The sequence below is a fragment of the Rhodnius prolixus genome, unplaced genomic scaffold, assembly GCF_049639745.1.
Source record: "Rhodnius prolixus isolate KJV_2025 unplaced genomic scaffold, Rpr scaffold_1, whole genome shotgun sequence".
Classification (NCBI taxonomy): domain Eukaryota; kingdom Metazoa; phylum Arthropoda; class Insecta; order Hemiptera; family Reduviidae; genus Rhodnius; species Rhodnius prolixus.
Window position 1 is genome coordinate 50,428,767 of NW_027411581.1, and position 21,259 is coordinate 50,450,025.

Consider the following 21,259-nt stretch of genomic DNA (forward strand, 5'->3'; position numbering starts at 1 on the left):
CCGATAATTATTGTAAGATCTGTGGTCCTACAACTACTTTCATTTCATTACAATATTGTTAAACCCTTTATTATGTATTTATTCACTTTATCATTTATTTTCATAATTTTACTTATTCTCCTTTTGTCAATATGTAAGAGGTATAATATTTCATTTATCAGACAATTATGTATTAGATATAGGTGAGACATTTTCATTATACAAAATATGCATAATTGTAACCCATGATTTGGTTATTGCAGTTATTAATTTTTGATTTATTAGACCGAATAATATTTCAATTAATTTCTGATATATTATCCTTAATATATAATATATTGATACATTACTATGCTTATTATTCACTCTTTACTTATTTAACAGAATTGTCCGCGCATACTCCGTCCATCTAAGGGTTGATGTCTTTATTATTCAATTATAAAGACTATACTTCCTTTAATTATTCTGTAATGTATTAAAAGGCTACTTACTACTACTGAATTTGTGTTATCGTTTAGTGACCGCAAACTATTAATATTTAGGACTGAAATAGCGATTCGGTCAAAATAATAAAACAACAACAAATTCATCTTTTCGTCAAATTTCTAGTCTTCTTCAGGGCGTGGATATGTAACATAAGTCGGTTGATATAAGAAAGAACTAAGCTTAGGTTATTAGTGGTAAAGTGGGCTAAAGTAACCCCAGTTAATGGTTTGTGGTAACTACGAATTCAGTACGTTGTTAAAACTTCTAGTTCTCTAGAACCGAGAATGAGAATCGAGTGCGGGTTCCACGTAAGAGTTCTTTACTCTGTCAATTTTTTTTTTTCAACAATTTTTAAAGGTTGCGAGATCTTTACTGCAAGCGCAGCAATTCGAGGTCTTGAAAAGTCGAGTAGATTTTCTATAGAGTGCGTTTAATTACCAACTGGAAGTGTCAAAACTACACTCGGTGAAATGCCAAGAATTTGCAACCAGAAGAGCAAAAAACAACCAAACCTAAATCGGACAATAAAGTAGCTGAAAAGCAGAGACGAGTCAGGAAGCTTGACTGGTGCATCAGTTATGATAAAATGAAACACTATGATCATATCATAATGCACCGACAGTATGAATCGTGCCGAGAATAAAACAAATATAACTGTCATCTACTGGAGAAGGAGGGTCTCTCTCACACACACAGAGCTAGATAAGATAGGCGTTACCTTGACAGTGTTGGCAGGGTAGGTCCGAGTGAGAAGATGATACGGGCATTGTCGGTCCATCACGTCTCAGCCGTGGCGGCCCTCGTATACACGTCACACATTACTTACAACAACATTCAAACACACCCTTTTTTTCTCGTTTGGTTTGTTTAGCTTTGCCACGTGCACAACACGTGTGTTCTCTTCTTATTTTTTTTTACCGAATGTAAATGTAGTTGGCCAAAAACTAAAGACGAAATGTCACACTCACAAAAAAGTCCACTTTGTAATCAAATCAAGTTGAGCGATCTAGACCGCAATTAGACCGCTGCAAAGTACTAAATCTTCTTAATGACTAACTTTAAATCAACTAATGGAACAATAATTAATTTATTTCTTTTCTTTTAATGTTACCCCAAAAGTCTGGCATCCCTATCTACAAAACAACAGTGTTACTATTCCCGTTTCTACTTTAAATGAAAGAAAAATATTATTCACAAACTACAAAATCTACACCACATAATTCTAGAAGACGTTAAATAATCGCACGCCTTAATAACCTCTGTTGGCGCGGCAATAACCCGCCACACACTTGCATATCCAACCGTTCACAATAAACTCTGCCAGAAAGAGCAACTTCTCAATTCTGTCGTCACAAACCTGCGCTACACTAGCGCTACGCTTTGACCAACCTTATTCACTAATCTACTACACATCAGCCATTCCTGTCAAATATTTGAATTCATTTTTAACGGCCAAGCGCTACTGGCTACAACTACTGCTGTTCCATTATTTACTCAGAAATATAATTTTTTTTAAAAAAACTAATTTTATCTATACGTTAAGGACGAAGTCAGTAAAATGAGGCGTTTAGACTAGAAGTCGCATTTCTTAGGGCAAGATACATTTCCTTTTATTACGGGAAGTAACTTTATTATAATTTTTTAATAAAAAGTAAAAATATAGTAGGTACATCTGAGTACAATAAATGTCGAATTTCGTCAGCTGAAGGAAGGGATTTACGATTTACTGGAAGATAATGGAAAAAAACTGAGATGAGGGCCCATGTGAAGTGATTAATATTATCAATCTTAATTTTAATTCCCTAACTCCTAAACCAATCGCCATTATATTAAATTCAGAGTTTGAGCCGAAGAGTAGCATTGCAGGATCTTCCTAGAATGTAAGGATAGAAGTGTGGCTAAAAAAAAGAGAATTAGCATTTGTTTGACTACTAGACCAACGTTCGAATCTTTCACTTAATAACAAACGACTGATTTACAATTCTATACTAAAACCCGTCCTGGACGTACGGTATTGAACTGTGGGGTTCAACGAAACGTTCCAATCTTCAACGAATGCAATCTCTTCAATCTAAAATTCTCCGCACTATCGTTAACGGCTCCATTTTACGTTTCAAATCTAACTATCCACACAGACCTGGAAATTCCGTTTGTAGGTCAGGTTGCAAGAACTCGCTACAAAAGTTTTCATCAGAACTTGCCACTCTCATTCTAATCATCTTGTCCACCATTTATCATCTCATCACCTACCAGATCATCCTCCAAGGCGATTAAAAAGCCAGAGTAGCCTCACGATTTTCTCTCCTCTGAAGAGAGTAGCTAACCCTGGAGACGACTTAGGGAGTGTTATCACGGGATAACTTCTCTCCTCAATTAGTGAGTTTGTAGTGGTGGCTTTTTTTAATCTCAGGGCATGTTAGTGTAATAAGAATTTGGTTTCGTTTTAAAAATAAATAACAAGTCATGAGAATATATTTAAATTAATAAAAAATAAGCACTGAGAGAGTGTGAACTGGGTTGGCCAACATGTTGCTTTTGGGATAATAAATTGAAATATAAACTTTTTATTGTTTCACACACACAGACACACACACACACACACACTCACACTGATACACTCTTCATTGCCAGACTTTCTCATCTCCTCTCCCCTCTACCCATATTTCTTTTTATTTGAACCATTTCCAAAATGTGACTCAGTGCATTTTTCTCTTCTGACATGCGGCTCTGGGAAACTGCAAATTATTATTTTAAAAATATGTAATTTTTAAACATTTGCTTTATCAATATTGTATACAATGCTGAGAGTGAATAAATTTTAAATACGAGGGTGACATTAAAAATGACCCCTTGGAAGGTGTTATTTAGAAAGGTCATTCGAGAAATAAATCTATTAAATTCTGTTGTCACATTTTTCATCTACCAATTGAACCATGTTCCGTAGTTCAGAGACAAAAATCAAGAAAAGAATCTGATAAAAGAGCGATTAGTACAGAAAATCTGAGACAGTTGAACACTCCACTCGTATGTCAGGAGTGGCACGTGCACGAAGAAAGCCAGTCTAAGATCTGGCCAAGAGACTCGAGTAGGAGCCCATATATTAAACTCAAGAGAAAGAACTAATTGGACGAGACAAACTGCTTCCATAACATTTAGTTACCCATCTTACTCGAGATAACCGAATACTCGACTTAAAAAAAAAAAAGAAGCTATTCTTAAACTTTTGTGATCCTCCGGAATAGCCAAAAGATCAATTATCAAAACTATGTTATTTTGTACGAACACTTTAATCCAAAATCCATCGTAGAATCACCTGTTTCTAACCAAACCAATAACAAGTCTGCGGTATCTTACCAATCGGTTAAAAAAAAAGTAATATAATTTTTTCGCTTTTCATTGGTTCAAAAGAACTCTTCAGATCACTTATAGCTAGAATTCTTATCAGCCAAGTGAGAGTCGGTGATCCAAGAAATCTGCTGACGGAGAACCATACAATATGGATTTCGCAAATAAGTGAGGTAAATATCTCTCTCCTCAAACGGCAAAATTTCATATCCAAGTTCTTCTTCTTAAATGGCGCTACAACTCATGAAGAGTCTTGGCCTCCTCAAGACGTGCACGCCAGGCGTCTCTGTCCTGCGCAGCCGCCTTCCAGGTTCGGAATCCAAGCAATGCCAAAGCATCTCTTGCCACACAGTCCTGCCATCGCGTTCTTGGTCTGCCAACCCTCCTGGGACCTTGTTCGCTGCCATCAATAATTTTTTTGGGTATTTCTTCATCCCCCATCCTTGCCACGTGCCTTGCCCATCGCAGTCTTCCGAGTTTTACAATTTTGACGATATCCGGCTCCTCGAACAAAGCATATACCTCCCGGTTTTTCCTGATCCTCCAGTTCTGTCCATCACGTACAGGGCCATAAATTCTACGGAGAACCTTCCGCTCGAATACCGCCAAGGACTTATCATCTACTTTTGATATGGTCCATGCTTCGGAGCCGTACATAAGCACTGGCCGGATCAACGTCTTATACATTTGAATTTTCGTGCTGCGGGAGATAAGCTTGCTTTTAATGTACTTTACTAGGCCAAAATAGCACCTATTTGCGGCCACAATTCTTCTTTTAATTTCCAGGCTCTCTTGATTTTCACTACTAACTAGGGACCCTAGATAGCCAAACTCATTAACCGTCTCGAATTTGTAATGCGCAATCGTCTGCTGCTGTTCCTGGTTGGTAGAGCTATATCCTGTGCGCATATATTTGGTCTTTCCTTCATTAACTACCAAGCCTAACCTTCTGGCTGCCATTTCTATCGCCAGGAATGCTTCTTTCATGGCATTCATCGATCTTGCTACAATATCGATATCGTCAGCGTGTGCAAGCAGCTGAACAGTCTTATTTAGTAGCGTACCACTAGCTTGGATACCAGAGTCCCTCACAGCCTTCTCCAACGCCAGGTTAAATAAAAGGCAGGCTAGGGCATCCCCTTGTCGCAGTCCCTTATTTGGCATAAATTTTTCCGACAGATCTGCCTGCACGCGCACAAAACATATCCAAGTTTACTTTGTATTTGTTTTTTTTTTCTTGCATCGACAACTAAGATGGCCATTCCTTAGTGACCGAAAATTGTTAATCACTTCGTACCAGTTCATACAAAATTCGGTAGTTATTCTCAATTCTCTAATCCTTTATCTTGTAAAAATATCGCTATTTCTCAGGCACACTGGGATACCTTTATAAAACACTCATTTCATTCCTAATCTTCTTGAAAATAAGTTGCCGATTTGTCAAGAGAAATTTCTCCATTTTTACATGATCAATTTATATTTCACAAATGTTTTGCGAATCACAAGAATTAGATATTGTAAAAATTGCTTGATATGAACTAGATCAGATTTTATTAGATGAATAATTTTTATAAAGAGCATCTTAAAATTGCACTAACTTTTGGTAGGCACAAATAGATAAATTAATAAAAAAATAACCAGCATTAGCAAAAGCTTGATAAGAAGAAATGACTACTGTATTTTTACGAAAGAGGGTCCACAAATAATTTATTATTGCCAAATAAATAAAACGAAGAGATTTTTTAATTAGCAAAAAACAAAAAATTATAATAACCTAAATTAAATATACATTTAAGCTGCCAGCCAGCGAGGAGTAGATAAATAATCGATTTTATAGGGCGCATCCGACTTTATCGATTGTAAAGATTTACATCTTCGGCTCTTTTACTTATATATAAAATTAATGAATAAAACTCGTAATATGCTAATTATATAAAGATAAATAAAAGCTACGTACATAAAACGCTATATAAAGAACTATGAATAATCGAAAGGTACTTACAGTACGTGAGATAGAGGTGAGCAGCTCAGGGTGGCGGTAGAAAGCGTACTGCCAATTCCTACAACAGATAAAAGAGATTTTAAAAAATGATTTGAATATATAAATAGTCTTAGAGCAAGACAACTTTGCAAGTAACACAGCAAAACAGTCTCAATGACCAATAGTATTTTCCCTTTTTGTTTTAATAATCTCTCAAGAATGCTACCATTCAGGAAGCAAGGCAAAACATATTTGTGAATTAGCCAGAACATCGTCACAAATTAGTTGTTTTTTTTTAGTTTTATAATAAACTTGGCCCTACATGACGATGTTTTAGAGGGAACAGAATAGTCTGACGCAGCGATTCCCTTCGACTAAATTGTACTTCAACAAGTTGGGCCATTCTCGCCCGAAACCGTAGCATCGTTACATTACGATGCCCTCTAATGTAGAGTTTTGACTATAAAGTAATTTATTTTAACAAAACTGTATATTTAGAAATGAAGCTGCCAGCAATGAAGCATGGAAATTGGTCGTTCATTTAAAATTTAATTGAAAATTATATTTTGAACACTAAAATTAACATTCTACTAAATTTAGTATATAGTATTATTTTTGTGAAAAATTTGGAAGCTTATAATTTAGATACAATATTGCAGTCCTTCCTAAAACAGAGATAGAAAGTTGAACTATCTTGATTAAATTTAGTATAATAATGGACTCATTACTTAACGACTAACAGTAATTAACAACTGCAGAAAAATCTATGGAGATATCACAAATACTTTTGCCCTACAATACTCGTACTTCTCAAAGTACAGACTTAAAGGTACCATTTTATCTTACACCACAACGAGCCCACAATGAATTTACTCAGAAATTATTTAAAAATTTAAAAAAATTGATCAATAAACGAGTTTTAGAAAATATCTAAGATAAATGAAACATCCATTAAGTACAGAGGAACATCCGGTTTAAGACTTATCTACAGACTTGGTATTTTCAGCATATTAAACTCTCCTTTTATGAAATTAAACTCAGAGAACCGAACATTATACTGAAATTAATTTAGTGGGGAGAATTCTCACCTTTCCTAACAAGTGCCCTGAAAAAATGGAATTTTCCGGGGAAAAAGTTAAAATTGTAGACCAACATGAGTACAGCGTGTGTGCGTAGATTAAGGAAATTATTTCCGCAATTTTCACAAAAAAGTAAAAATCCATAAATGGAAAGGTTTTTCTCTTTTTCGGAAGAGGAGACAATCCATAATTCTTTATTGTGTCCCAAACCAGTTTCGGACTTACATCCAGCATCATAGATAAATTAATCAGTTTTGAGTACAGTTTCGACTTCTGTCACGCACTACACTTGCTGTCTGAATAAAAAGTAAAGTAAAGAATGCCTATTTTACAAGCGGGCTTATAGGCAAATTACCTAGTAAGGTTTAGCAAACATACTTTTTTCACATTTAATGCAATAAATAAAACCCAAGATCTAGAACGGGAATCGAACCCTGTATCACCGTAATTCATCTTAGCTTAGCGGGGGGACTCGAACATTTGCTAAAAGATTAAGGTTACATGGTATGTGTTTTATGTTCACATCGTGTAACCTCTCTCATTCAGCTAGTATAGTGCAGGAAGGAAACATAACTGAAATCGAAATCTCTACACCAAACTGAATCTTCTACTTCTGATGATGGGCGAAAGTCCGAAATTATAGTCCGGTTAGGGATACAATAAAACTTGTGTGCAACGACGGATGTAATCAAAGATGTTATCCAGAACTGCGGACCTAACCATATTATTATTATTGATTAAAGGCGCATCAACATCTGAGGTTATTGGCGCCCGGAGCTTTTTTAGTGCAATGCCAGGCTCCGGACAGTGTTCTCTCGTTACAGACAACACTGTCAATCACCGGACAGTGAACTGTAATAAGCTCCTAGGAAGAGAAAATCTAAGGGTCAGCAGTTGGATTCGAACCCGGGACCTCCGCGTGGAAATCCAATACGCTAACCGTATAGCTAATCCCTTGGCTCCTAACCATATTGTCAGCACTATTAATTCTTTACTATGATAATGATTACAGAACTGTTAATCTGAGCGAAGTGATTTCTAAGGCTGGTTTCCAATTGGAGCGATGAAGGACCGCAACCGATAAAATTACAGACAAAAAAGTTTGGAAAAAGTATTGCATATTAATAAGTTTGTTCCCAGTTTGAAGTCCCTCAGAGCTTATGCGAGCTCTAAGGAAATGTTCATGAGTGGTCCTTGTCTGGTTATCAAGGATTGTAGTCTTAGTATCACCTATAATATAAAATAAATTTTAATGAGCTACTAATGTGTGGCTACCACACGTTAAACACCAAAATCAGCGTTTGCCGGTAAAAATTCCTTCGAATTTAGAAAAGATGCAACTTACTTTTTTCTTCCTTCTTTTTGGCAGTTAACATTAGAATAATAAATACATAAAAAGTATTTATCTAGTCTCCTGCTAAGTACTTTAATTTGCCAATACAGTTTGATACATAGGCGTAGAAAAACTCTGTTGTAAAATAGGTGCCCGATATTTTTAGATACCGCTAACTCATCTGGCATTTATTCCAGAAAAGTAGTTGGAACATCTTTTTTTATAAAGGGTTGATTTAGATGAATGATTTATACCGATTTTGCAAAGCTAAACAGGATGGTGGTAATGCCGTTATTTTCAGGTATTTCCTCACCTCCAGAAATCGTTTGGTAAATCTAGCTACCATTGGCTAAGAAAAATCTGAGCCTGAGTTGGTGGGATTTTCGCAGATGACAGCAGATCACGCCTATTTTATATATACTCTGTGACAGTTTTTATTTCACATTTTAAAAATGTCATCGAACTTGCGGCTGGTTATGTTATAGTTTAATGGTAGATTTAGTTCACAGGAACATTACAGCCCTCTAGATAGGAGACTGGCAATATTTTATTGAGGATGTTGGCGCTTTTTTTGGGAGATTTCATGTCCTGTTGCTTTATTTGTGGTTGGTTATAAGATGTCGTCATGAATGGAGGGGAATTTTGTAATTGAGTGTGTCCCAAAGAACACACTTGTGCCATAACTCAATACTAGCGAACTATGAATACACTATAGCTGTGCACGGTCCAATCAAGAATCAGCGTTTATTGGTATCGTCCTGATAATGGAGGCTAGTTTAATTAGTTATTAAAGTCTTTTTCATTGCAACTGTTTTCTATGTAGAATATTAAAAATATATAAATATATCTCCTTAACAAAAACTTACAGTTTTAAAAGTTAAGTATAAGGGTTGATTAAACGCCAAAAGGTACACAAATCAGCTAGTACCCAACATTTCATTCATGCTTAGTTCATATAATTTAAGTAATTTTGCTGCATTAACTTTTCCTTCACATTTTTTAGAATTTATTAGATGTCACAGACCCTTATGCTGGCCATATTTATCTACAAAATATTTGTTCAAGTAGCACTGTAGATTGACTTTAATATCTATTAATCTATAATAATCAAACTATTAATTACAGGTTAAAAAATTCAAAAACTTTTTGAAAAAATGCTTACATCAACATACATCAATGATTTTGTTTATTTTATTTATTTATTTTATTTTATTTATTTTTTTAAATCGTCTGTTTAAGTTCATTCTTCGATTAAAGTAATTGTTATTTTATGTAGTAGCCAAACGTTTATAATTAAAGGTAATAATTATCTGGCTTTATCGCAAATAATATGGTTTTCTTCAATTACATTTTCAATCTAGGTGTTCTTCCCACAATGTTGTATACATGTAATATAAAATAAATGAGATATGCATACGTTTAGGACATCTAATTATTCCAGTATTTTACTATAAGTAAAATTAGGGGGTCTAAATTAAATTACAATTGAGAAATGAATCATTATTGTTGAATAATCTACTTGTTATTAACTGTGTGTTATTTGTGCTCACGAATATTTCGGTAAAACGAATTCAACACTGAAATATTCTTTTAAATCCGTGATTCAAATTTAAACAGTAGCCGACTCTAACTTTGTCTTTTTCTACTTTTGCATATATCGTATATATGTGACATCTCAGAATAAAGGGCAAATTAAAGCTAAATCCGAAGAATAATTCGGAATAGAGTTAAAATAAAGTACCTATTTAAAAACGGATGTAATATACATTTTATCATAATTATAACAAAATAATATTATGAATGAACTGGCCAGCATAAGGGTCTGTGACATCTAATAAATTCTAAAAAATGTGAAGGAAAAGTTAATGCAGCAAAATTACTTAAATTATATGAACTAAGCATGAATGAAATGTTGGGTACTAGCTGATTTGTGTACCTTTTGGCGTTTAATCAACCCTTATACTTAACTTTTAAAACTGTAAGTTTTTGTTAAGGAGATTTTTGTACCTTTTGGATAGATTTTCATTTTTGTCTATTTTGCGAAGTTACATATCTGCTTTACAGATTTGTTTAAAATTTGGAATAAGCAATTCTATCATTATAACCTGAAAAGGTGTTAAGTCGGAACCGTAACTACCACTGGAGAGATCTTTATAAAGAATGATTATAGTTGCCATCCTCAATAACAATTTTTTTGAGAAAGCGTTTTGAATAAAATAGGAAGGTATTTGTACGTAACTAGCAAAATTAAACTGCGATTTCAGTACTTCCTTTTAAGAGGAGTAAGAAAAACAAACTGCGAATACAGTACTTCTCCCAAAAAGGCAAAGAGGCAAAGATTTTGAATCGAACGACAATTCATTGATGTAAATCGGTTCACCCATTGATAATTTTAACAGTTGCAAGACTTCCTCTTAGTAGGTGTAAGAGCATGATGGCACTTCACTGCCACGTAGAGGACCTTTAATCACTTCTTCGTGCTAAATTTTATCAAAATCGGACTAAGCGTTATGGAAATATTGGTAATAATAGTTTTAGAAAGGGCTTTACTTGGGTGGGGCAAACTCTCCTCCTTATGAGGCGTAGCGTCGAGACTTTTAAAATGCAAATCTGTACAAAATTTCGATTCGAATGACACTTTATTCATGAAAATCAGTTCACGTGTCGATAATTTGAAACGATTGCTATACTTCCCCTTAACAAGTGTAAGATTAGATCGTCGCTTTAATGTTATGTAGGGGAGCCCTAACCCTATCATCCTACTAAATTTTATCAAAATCGGGCTAAGATTTACAGAGTAATTAGTAATAATAATTTTGGAGGGGGCCTTACATAAAGGGGGCTAGCTCCTCTCCCATTCGATGTACAGAGTCGAGACCCCCAAAAGGCACATCTACATAAAATTCCGAATCGAATGACACCTCATTCATGAAAATCGGTTCACGCGTTTAGGCGCTACGCAGTTTACAAAAAAGGTAACAACAACAACAACAACAACAAGAAGAAGAACAAGAACAACAACAATTTTTGAAAATGCCGTTTTTGCACATTTTCGGCAACTTTTTTCTCAAAATCTATCAGATCTAGGTTGTTGCAAAAAAATTACAGTTATTAAGGAGGATTTGCCCTACATTATAAAGAAAATTTGGGAATTTTATCTTTTATAGAAAAAGAGAAAAAAATTGTCAAAGTTGGGTGTTTTTCAACGTTACGCTTTTTCCTGCAGTTTTTGATGATCAACCCTTATACAACTGTCCTACCGGACAGTTTTAATTATACGAAAATATGAAGTTTATTATATTTCTTTAGCCAATGTTTCTCCAAGAAGTATGTATCTTTGTTTTTTGCCTTTTTATTTTTTGTTATTAATATTTCATTTTTTAATTATTTAAGGCGCGTCAGTATCTGACACCTCTCGTTACAGACAACACAGTCCATCACCGGACAGTGAACATTAAGAAGCGAAAAGCAATAGGAACAAGAGAAAATCTAAGGGTCAGCAGCTGGATGCGAACCCGGGATGTCTCTTTATTAATGGAAGACAATGGTTTTCATTTTGTCACCGTATAATAAAGATTTGGCGAGACAAAGAGTTCGCTAATAACAATATTTGCCTAAACCCATCCACCTGTTCATTGTGTGTTCCAGGAAAAGCAGGACATTTGGATTCTAAGTTTCCCTCTATTGGCTAGTGAGTGAAGATACTAAGAGCATCAAGTTTCTAACAGAGAAAAGCGTTTCCACATTCTAAACACTGCGTTCTGCTGCTGCTAGAGTTATTACACCAACCGGCAAACCCAAACACTAAAGAACTGTCTTGAAGATTGGCTAGAAAGAAAACCACAGGAAAAGCCTAAGACGAAAGAAACTCCCTTCACCATGTGCAGAAAGGAACCATTGGTATGATTTAATTCGGCAACAAGTATAACTATTAAACCAGTTAAGCGTGGAATTTAATTTTTAAAACCCCCGAGCAGTGTGCGGAATTAAAGACAAGACAATGACGTGTATACACGTCGAACGCAGGGCAAAACAACCAAAAGTTTACAACGTCGTAATAGTCACTGCAAGCACTTTTTCTGCAATTCCTGGGGCTTGAGATTACAGAGCATTCTGTGCTCTTCCAAAATCTTGCACCGCTTCACGTCTGCATTGCCTAGTTAACTAGAGCTTTTACAAGGAAGAAAAGAGCTTTGAATTCTGTGCAAAATGAAATCATGCTCGTACTGGGGTCTGAACCTCTATCTAAGGTAAAAACGGCATTGCTCAAGGGTTGAAAGCTTCTATTTGTGTGCGTAATTCCCAATCTCTAATGCAGAGACCAAACATGTACCAACCACTTATCATTTGGCTGGCTCCCACCACCCCCTCCGTATAAAATACTAAGCAGTTCTATTGATAAGATAAAGGAAACATCCCACCAAATAATATTCTTATTGTATTTTATTAAAATTTCGAGTTTTTATAGTTAATGGCAATTATATATTTTTTACAACAAGTATATACGTCGAACGCACCGTAAGAGAGATATGGTTTGACGGGTAGACACGTCAAACGCGCTTAACTTGTTAAAAAGCTTCGAAACAGGATGAAGTTAGTTGACAACCCAACTATCTCTTATGCCACAAAGTGGGCGTGGATCTGTCTCAATGCTTCCGACAATACTGTCAGAAAACACCGACAGATCAAAGGACAATCAAATGATTACTAATTTTCATTGTCCTGCCAAAAGTTTAATGATGGTATTGCCAATGTTTAGGCATACAAAAAATAAAAAATAAAATTATATATTTAATGAGTGTACAATTAAGTAGAAAAAATGGGACAACCCCGGTCAAAAAATAAATGTACCGAGAGCCAATAATTTTACACTTCCATCTTATTAGTTGTACCATCGGCTAACTTTAGTACCAAATTAATATCTCAGCTATTCACTAGGATAAAGATAGAAATAAGTATAATAATTAATGCAAGCAGCCAAAATAAAAAAGGGAGCAGAGGAAGTTAGCGGCATCAAGGCTAAAATACACTTTCTCCCCTCGTTCGCTCGTATATATATATTCATTATATATTACCAGAATGAAAATGAAGGGGATTCCATTTATGCACATATATAAATATAAATTTATGTATTTATAAAATTATATAAATTGTAATATATTATACAATTTATACGAAATGTAATATATTTTACAACATGCAACATATAATATAGTAAGTAAGCATATACTATAGATATATATATGTAAGTGTGCGTATATATGTGTGTAAAAGAGAGAAAAACGTTCCATGATTTCCAACAGATACAGAATGCAACAACATCTCAAAAATAAGAGAAACTTGTGAGATCATCAGTGAATCATCTATGGAAATGTAGATGCTGAAATCTATCACGTACTATGTTCGTAATTAATTGTGTTTTTGATTTTCTAACTACTTCAATTAAGAATTGACCCTTTTTTAAAAAATTTAATACAAATTTAATAGTAAAGTAATTGCCTATTTTTTCAGGCGGGCTTTACGTCCAACTACCAATTAGGTGTAGTAGACGGAGGCGACTAGCAAACATACTTTACTGTAAATTAACCTTTAAATAAAATCCAAGGCCTAAGACCGGGGAATCGAACCCAGTAAAACAATGCATATTAGCTTTACAGGTCTCGCCCCTTAACCGCTCGGCAACCGTGGCGCCTAATATAAAGTTAATATTGATTAGGTATAATCAGAAATAGCCATAAGTCGGTCACAATAATTAATTTTATTTTTCCAACAAGAATTAAAACTGTGTATAAATGCACGAAAATGCGTAAAGTTAAAAACACCCAACTTTGACCATTTTTTCCCCTCTTTTTCTATAAAAAGATAAAATTCCCAAATTTTCTTCAACATATAGGACATATCCTCTTTTACAGAGTAATTTTTGTTTATCAACAACCTAGATCAAATAGATTTAGAGATTAAGAGATAGATGTTTCAGTTCCCTTTGGATATATCATTAGTATGGAGATACTTACCTAAGTTAAAAAAAAAAAAAAAATAATTGATTCCATAAAAACTGTTCAGGAACAACAAAAAATCTTTTTAGCACATAAAACATGAATTAGAGTGGAACATTTCCGTGAATTTCTTCGTACAGAAATACAGAGAACAGAGAGCACCAAAATTTATGTTCTAGAAATAATCTCACGAGAAAACATTCCAAAAAGTTTAAAGAAAAATGATCTTTTCCTTGTAGAAATGACTGTTCCGAAATTTGGTGTTCGGATTTTTTTGTAACTAAACAGATTTTTAAATGACATGTGGAAAATTATTGTTACTTTACTAAAATGAAGAATTTTTCTTTGGTAATCGAGCAAAACCAATTTGAGGAAAAGGTAAACTCCAAGTTTACCATGAAAATAGAAAGAACTCTAGCCCGAACAGAGGAGCATAAATGCAGAAAACTGGGAAGTTGCGTAACCGACTTTTCACTGATATCAAATTATTAATTTACTCGTATGTCAATTTTTGGAGAAGGAACAAAAAGAAAAAGGAACCTTTTAGTTTTTAACAATTATTATTTAATAAAACGGAAGTAAAAAATACAGTAGCAATAAAACTCAGTAGTTAACTACAATTGTTTGTGCAACTTATCTGAATGACATAACGGAGTTTTTTTATCTAAGTTAATTAATAATAATTAAAGACTAATCAATTTTTGGAGAAGGAACAAAAAGAAAAATAACCATTTTATTTTTTAATTATTATCAACTAACTTTGATGAAAAAAAACTCCATTACGTCATAAAGATAAGTTGCACAAACAATTGTAGTCAAGAAACTAAACATTTGCAACAATACTTTCCCACTTCCATGTTTGAATAATTAGAATATTTTTTACTTCCGTTTTATTAAATAATAATTGTTGAAAACTAAAATGGTTACTTTTCTTTTTGTTCCTTCTCCAAAAATTGGCATACGAGTAAATTAATAATTTGATATCAGTGAAAAGTCGGTTACGAAACTTCCCAGTTTTCTGCATTTACACCGCTCTGTTCGGGGTTGGGTTTTATTAAAAACAAAAAAAAATCTATATGGTCTTGAATATCAATAAATGCGCAACTTTTTCTGAAATTATGTGACTCCTTGATTCATTAATCATTGAAAAAATACAGTTGAAAAGTTTAACAAAAATCAACGAGAACGAATTTTTTAGAAATTGAAGTAAAAATTCCATTGTTTATAAGAAACGTTTTGAGACTCAGGATTAAACAGATTTATAGGAAATTTTATGCTCTTTCGTTTGGAATAAGCAGATTTGTTGTAGGATAAGGGAAAGAAAAGTTACGGCTGTTTTAATGGTGAAAAACGCGAATATCGATGGAAAAGTTGAAAATGCAAATATCTGGGACGCTATTGAGAATCGGGCCTTAGTGAATAGAATATTTTTGGTTGCAATTGAGCTGCTGAATGGCAGGCTGTAATTAAATCAAAGTAATGATTGAGATTGTGATTTTTAAGATATGGTAAAGTTAAAAATTTATGGGGCGCTAGAAAATAATTGATTCTCAAAGTGGGCGGAGACGAAATAAGTTTGAGAACCTCTGGTCTAAGAAGTATAGCAGATATCAACATTTCAAACCAGAGCCATTTTGTAAGAAACTTTTTGCACTGTTATGAAGACGAAGATTCTGGAAAAACAGCGGCCTGTAAGAACTAATTATTTACTCTCTGAAGTAGAGAGGGTGGACGAGTAAGCGTAGTTGAAGTGATGGGTCCTATACGACATTTATAGACGTTTTTTACTCAGCAAGTGTTATACGGGTAAGCTGAAAGCAGTGGCTAAAAGAGAGAGAGATATATGTATATAAGATCTATGCAATAAAGTGAGAGAGAATGTCCATTAGGTTTATATTTAGTTTTTAGTATCCATATTTATTTTATATAACTCCAACTTCTCATTCTGTCTCTTTCTCTAAACTAGTCCGCCACCTGTTAACATCGTTCACAACTAACTCGCAATTTGAATTAGATTTAGTTTGTATATAAAAATATATAGCATAACTAACAAGAAAATAGTATTACGTGGGCGTCTCTTTGATCGTCAATGTGGTTAGAGATAGACAACAAACATGCTGCTACACGATGGATAAAATCAATTATCTCGAAAACTGTTTCTTTATGATGTAAACTAGACTTGGTTCGCGAATATTGGACTTAGCACACTTAGCGCACGTTAGCATGGGAGTTCATAAGGAACACTATTTCAGTCTGTTGAAGCTGTGAAAGAAAAAGCGGCACGCGTTTTGCAGGACCTCAGAGAAAAAGATTTCCAGCACTGTTTCAAACAATGGTAAATTCGCTTGGAGCGTTGTAGGGATAGGGGAGTGGTGTATACTGAAGGTGATAATAACTAAATATCTATAAATTTAAAATAAAATGTTTTACAGCAATAGTCTCGTTATTTAATAGCCACACCTCGTACGTAACACGGAGATCACACGTTCAAGTCCGTCACTTTGTTTGTACACTCATCACTTATCCAAATAGAACTATTGATTCAAGAATGATTTGGAAAATATTTGAGTGATGAATTGATTGAATGACTGGCCGCTATTACAAAATTAAGTAATTTTGTTAGTTGTAAGCGCACCACTACTCCTTTAAAATAGAAAACTTTACTGGTTCGAAACTTCATACACCTCTGGTGTTATTATTACTTCAGGAGGCTGAGGAAAAGCATTGTGGTGTTATATAAGGTTGAAGATTTACCAATTTTTCAATATATTTAATTACCGAAGGAAGAAAAAAATAATGCTAAATCCTGACATAATTTTTTATTATTTTGCCGAGTTTTCGACCTAGGGACTTAGGTCATCTTCAGGGCTTATTGACAATATAATATTTTTACATTGTTATTATAAAGTTGGTATTCTGTCTGCTTATGAACTGAGAGTGATCAAAACCAACCACATAAAACCGATCACACACAGTCCATAAGCAAATAGGTCAGAGGACACACCCACCTTTACAATTATCATATATAGAGAATTAAGCCCTGAAGATGACCTAGTCCCTAGGTTCAAAAGTACGGCATTATTCTTTCTTCCTTCTGGATTTGTTACCTTCTGGATTAGGATTAATGGATCAGTCACCACAAGCAATGAACAGTATTTAATTACTATTGTAAGGGGAAAGTCGAGAGGCTGTTCTCACAAAGATTTGATTTCCGACATTATGTGTAAACATATCTATCACTTCACACATTGCCACTAAAATCTTCACATTCTTACTCGAATATTTCGCAAGTACAAAATAAGTTATAAATTAAGTGAAATTATAAAAAGAAAACTTATCTTTTCTAAAACCTACAACCGACCAAAACCAAATTCAAAAATTTAAATTATGTTATTGTCATTGAAGAAAATGTGTCATTTGAACTATAAAAAAAAGAAGAATGTTTTGTCGCCTAAATTAGATTTAAACACTTTCAATAATGCAGAACAAGAGTTTCCTATTCATCTATTTATAGAAATGTACAAACATTTTTTACTGCAATGTTCAAATAGGAAAAAAGTGGATGCAAGACACTAAAAGCAAGCACTATTTCATTTTTTAGTTCAAAATAAATTTATATCATTTTAAAAATACAGTTAATATTTTTTTAATACGTATATTCATTAAAAAGAAATGTCCCCTAGAACCAATTATAAATAAACTGAGAATTTAAGAGCCGAATTAAGGCCCTTTTTAATTCTCCATAACCAATAATAAACATAGCAAATAAAATGGCACAGGGAATAATTAAAACATGACTCAGAGAACACCCACTAGTAAATTTATTTCCACTCAGACCTTCTCTATTAATAGTTATAGAAGTTTCATTTATGATCTTACGCAAATGTGTGTTTGAAGGAGATTAGTGTGCGTGTGTATATACATGTTTAATGTTGCAATAGTGTGAAAATCCAAACTAAACAAAGTTCAAAGATAGTTAGAAGGAAGAAAAAAATTCAAACTATTTCAGACTAGAGAGTTAGTAATGACCGACTGGGGAAATGTAAATAAATTCATAGTTTTCGAAGTGAGCAGGCCAAAAAAAAATTTTCTTTTTTAAACTACGCCATACTTTTGGGTTGATTACTATACTTGTTTACAATATTGCTGGAGAAGAAGGAGGAGAGAATTGATTCTCAACAACTGTAACAACTATGTTTTAATTACTCGAAGCACTAAGGAAAACATCACGTTTTACGACGTATTTAAAGAAGCTAAAATCCATAGCATCTACTTAAGAAGTATTAAAGATGTTGATAATACATTTGTTTAAAATGAACAAATAACAGATCAACAATAATTCGTTGCACGAGTATTTTAGTACAATAGCTGGCTCTAGCTTCAAGTCTTCTTTCACGCTGCTGAGCCTCTTCTTCGTCGTCTACTGCTATGTTTTTGCAAGGTCATGGGGCTACAGATTCAAAATCGTTCAGATTTGATTTGTTTCTTCCTCCCCTGTAACGTCCTTTTTCTAAACTGGACCAAAACTTCTGGATCAGCTTAGATTTTGAATGTAGTGAAGCAAATGGTGCATTAATCATGTGCGCGAGTTTTTGAGTGGTTCAAGCGTTTCCAAGATGGCCGAGAAGTCGTCGGAGATGATGACCGCCCGGGTCGCCCTTCTTTGTCCAAAACGGATGAAAATATCGATTATAATTAATCAACATTACTACCGTGAGGTGCTTGCTCAACTCCGTGAAAGTGTAAGGAAAAAATGACCCGATTTGTGGAAGAACAAGTCATGGGTTCTCCATCAAGACTGCATTGTCTATCAAGACGTTTCTAGCCAAGAACAACATCCCAGTTTTAGGCCAACCGCCTTATTCGCCTGGACCTGGCCCCATGTGACTTGTATCTGTTCCCCAAAGTCAAATCTGCATTAAAAGAAACACGATTACAGTCCGTTGAAGCTGTGAAAGAAAAAGCGGCAAGCGTCATGCAGGAGCTCACAGAAAAAGACTTCCAGCACTGTTTCGAACAATGGTAAATTCGCATGGAGCGTTGTAGGGATAGAGGAGGGGTGTACATTGAAGGCGATAATAACTAATTATATATAAATTTAAAATAAAATGTTTTACAGAAATAGTCTCGTTATTTAATAGCCACACCTCGTAAAGTTGAGTACACCTATGTTATTACAGTAACAGTTCTATTTTCAAACAATATCAATCCAATCAACCAACTACTTTTTCTGTTTTACTTTACGAAGAGAAGACCTTAAAGTCGCATCCACCCGTGAACACCCCCCAAAAATTCTTTTTTTTTTTTTGTAATTTTTCAAATATTTAGAACTGGTATTTAAAAGAAAATCGATAATGTTATCTTCTTCAAGGAGATCGGGATAAACCGATATCTTTATTAAATTAATGAAACAATTTTGGCGGAAAGAGTTTTTTCCTAAACCATAGTCACTAGATGGTAAGCGCCACAGTAGTCGAGCGGTTAGAGGCGAGGCCCGCAAAGCTACTATGAAATGTACGAGGTGTGTTCAATAAATAAGGTGAATTTTCAAATTTCGCGGGCTACGTACATTCGAATTACGAATGTTTTTTTTTTTTATGTTGGTACCTTGTCTCGAACATATTTTCAAAGTTGTAGCTATATAGCATGTTTAGTTTGTTTGTGAGAGGCATAAATAAGGCAAGTGTTTTGCGAGTTCGGCGATTTTCTTCTGTCGACAAAAATGGATCAACGAATTTGCATCAAATTTTGTGTAAAAAAATGGAATTAAGTGCTCAAAAACACTTGAAATGTTGACAGTGGCGTACGGTGATAGTACTCTGGGTCAAAAAAAGGTTTACAAGTGTTACAAGCTTTTCACAGAAGGTCGAGAAGATGCGAATGACGACGCTCGCCCTGGACGCCCCAGTACATCAACAACCGATGAAAATGTTAAGAAAGTAAAGAAAATTGTTATGAAGACTCGTCGAATCACAATTAGAGAAGTTGCTGAGGATGTCGGCATATCGGTTGGCACATGTCATGCAATTTTTTCTGAAATTTTGGGCATGAAGCGTGTGGCAGCGAAGTTCGTTCCAAAATTGCTGAATTTTGATAAAAAAAAAAAACCGTCGCACGAGCATCGCTCAGGAATTGTTGAATGACATTATCATGCCTCAGCCACCGTATTCACCAGATTTGGCGCCCTGTGACTTTTTCCTGTTCCCAAGATTGAGGAGACCCATGAAAGGACGGCGTTTTGCGACGATTGAGGAGATAAAAACCGAATCGCTGAGAGAGCTCAAGGACATACCAAAAAGTGCATATCAGAACTGTTTCGAGGATTGGAAAAAACGCTGGCACAAATGTATTATATCTGAGGGGGACTACTTTGAAGGAGACCAAATAAAAATCGATGAATAAATAAATATTTTTTGAGAAAAATGAAAATTCACCTTATTTTTTGAACACACCTCGTATAGTGGTAACGAGTTCGATTTCCGATCTAGGCCTTGAATTTTATTTAATGTGTAATATTGGTAGTAAAGTATGTTTCTTAATCGCCTCAGTTCGCGGTAGTTGCATAAAAATCACGCCTAAAAAAAAAATAGGCAATACTTTACTTTTTACTTTTAGTATTAGTATTAGATAAAATTACATCTAAATGAATGTCATATTTACATTCCATTTTTCGATATTATTAAAATATTTTTACCACATACAATCTAATCTCTACAAAACGACCTTCCACCACATTATCTACGTCATTAAAACTGTCCGGTAGGACAGTTGTATAAGGGTTGATCATCAAAAACTGCAGGAAAAAGCGTAACGTTGAAAAACACCCAACTTTGACAATTTTTTTCTCTTTTTCTATAAAAGATAAAATTCCCAAATTTTCTTTAAAATATAGGGCAAACCCTCCTTTATAACTGTAATTTTTTTGCAACAACCTAGATCTGATAGATTTTGAGAAAAAAGTTGCCGAAAATGTGCAAAAACGGCATTTTCAAAAATTGTTGTTGTTCTTGTTCTTCTTCTTCTTCTTCTTGTTGTTGTTGTTGTTGTTGTTGTTGTTGTT

General features: G+C 34.4%; 1 protein-coding gene across 2 annotated transcripts in view; it reads right to left on the bottom strand.

Annotated features, from left to right (window-relative positions):
• LOC141449283 (uncharacterized) overlaps nt 1–21,259 on the bottom strand; it is a 156,697-nt gene that overhangs the window by 113,597 nt on the left and 21,841 nt on the right. Inside the window, exon 3 of one of the 2 annotated variants that reach the window (XM_074118549.1) lies at nt 5,813–5,870. Coding sequence is in view for 1 of the 2 variants with exons in the window: in XM_074118543.1 (XP_073974644.1) it covers nt 1,184–1,232 (49 nt within the window). In the remaining variant the exon portion in view is untranslated. Of the gene's footprint in view, nt 1–1,183; nt 1,760–5,812; nt 5,871–21,259 lie in introns of those variants that run through there. The other variant, XM_074118543.1, reaches the window with a different exon arrangement.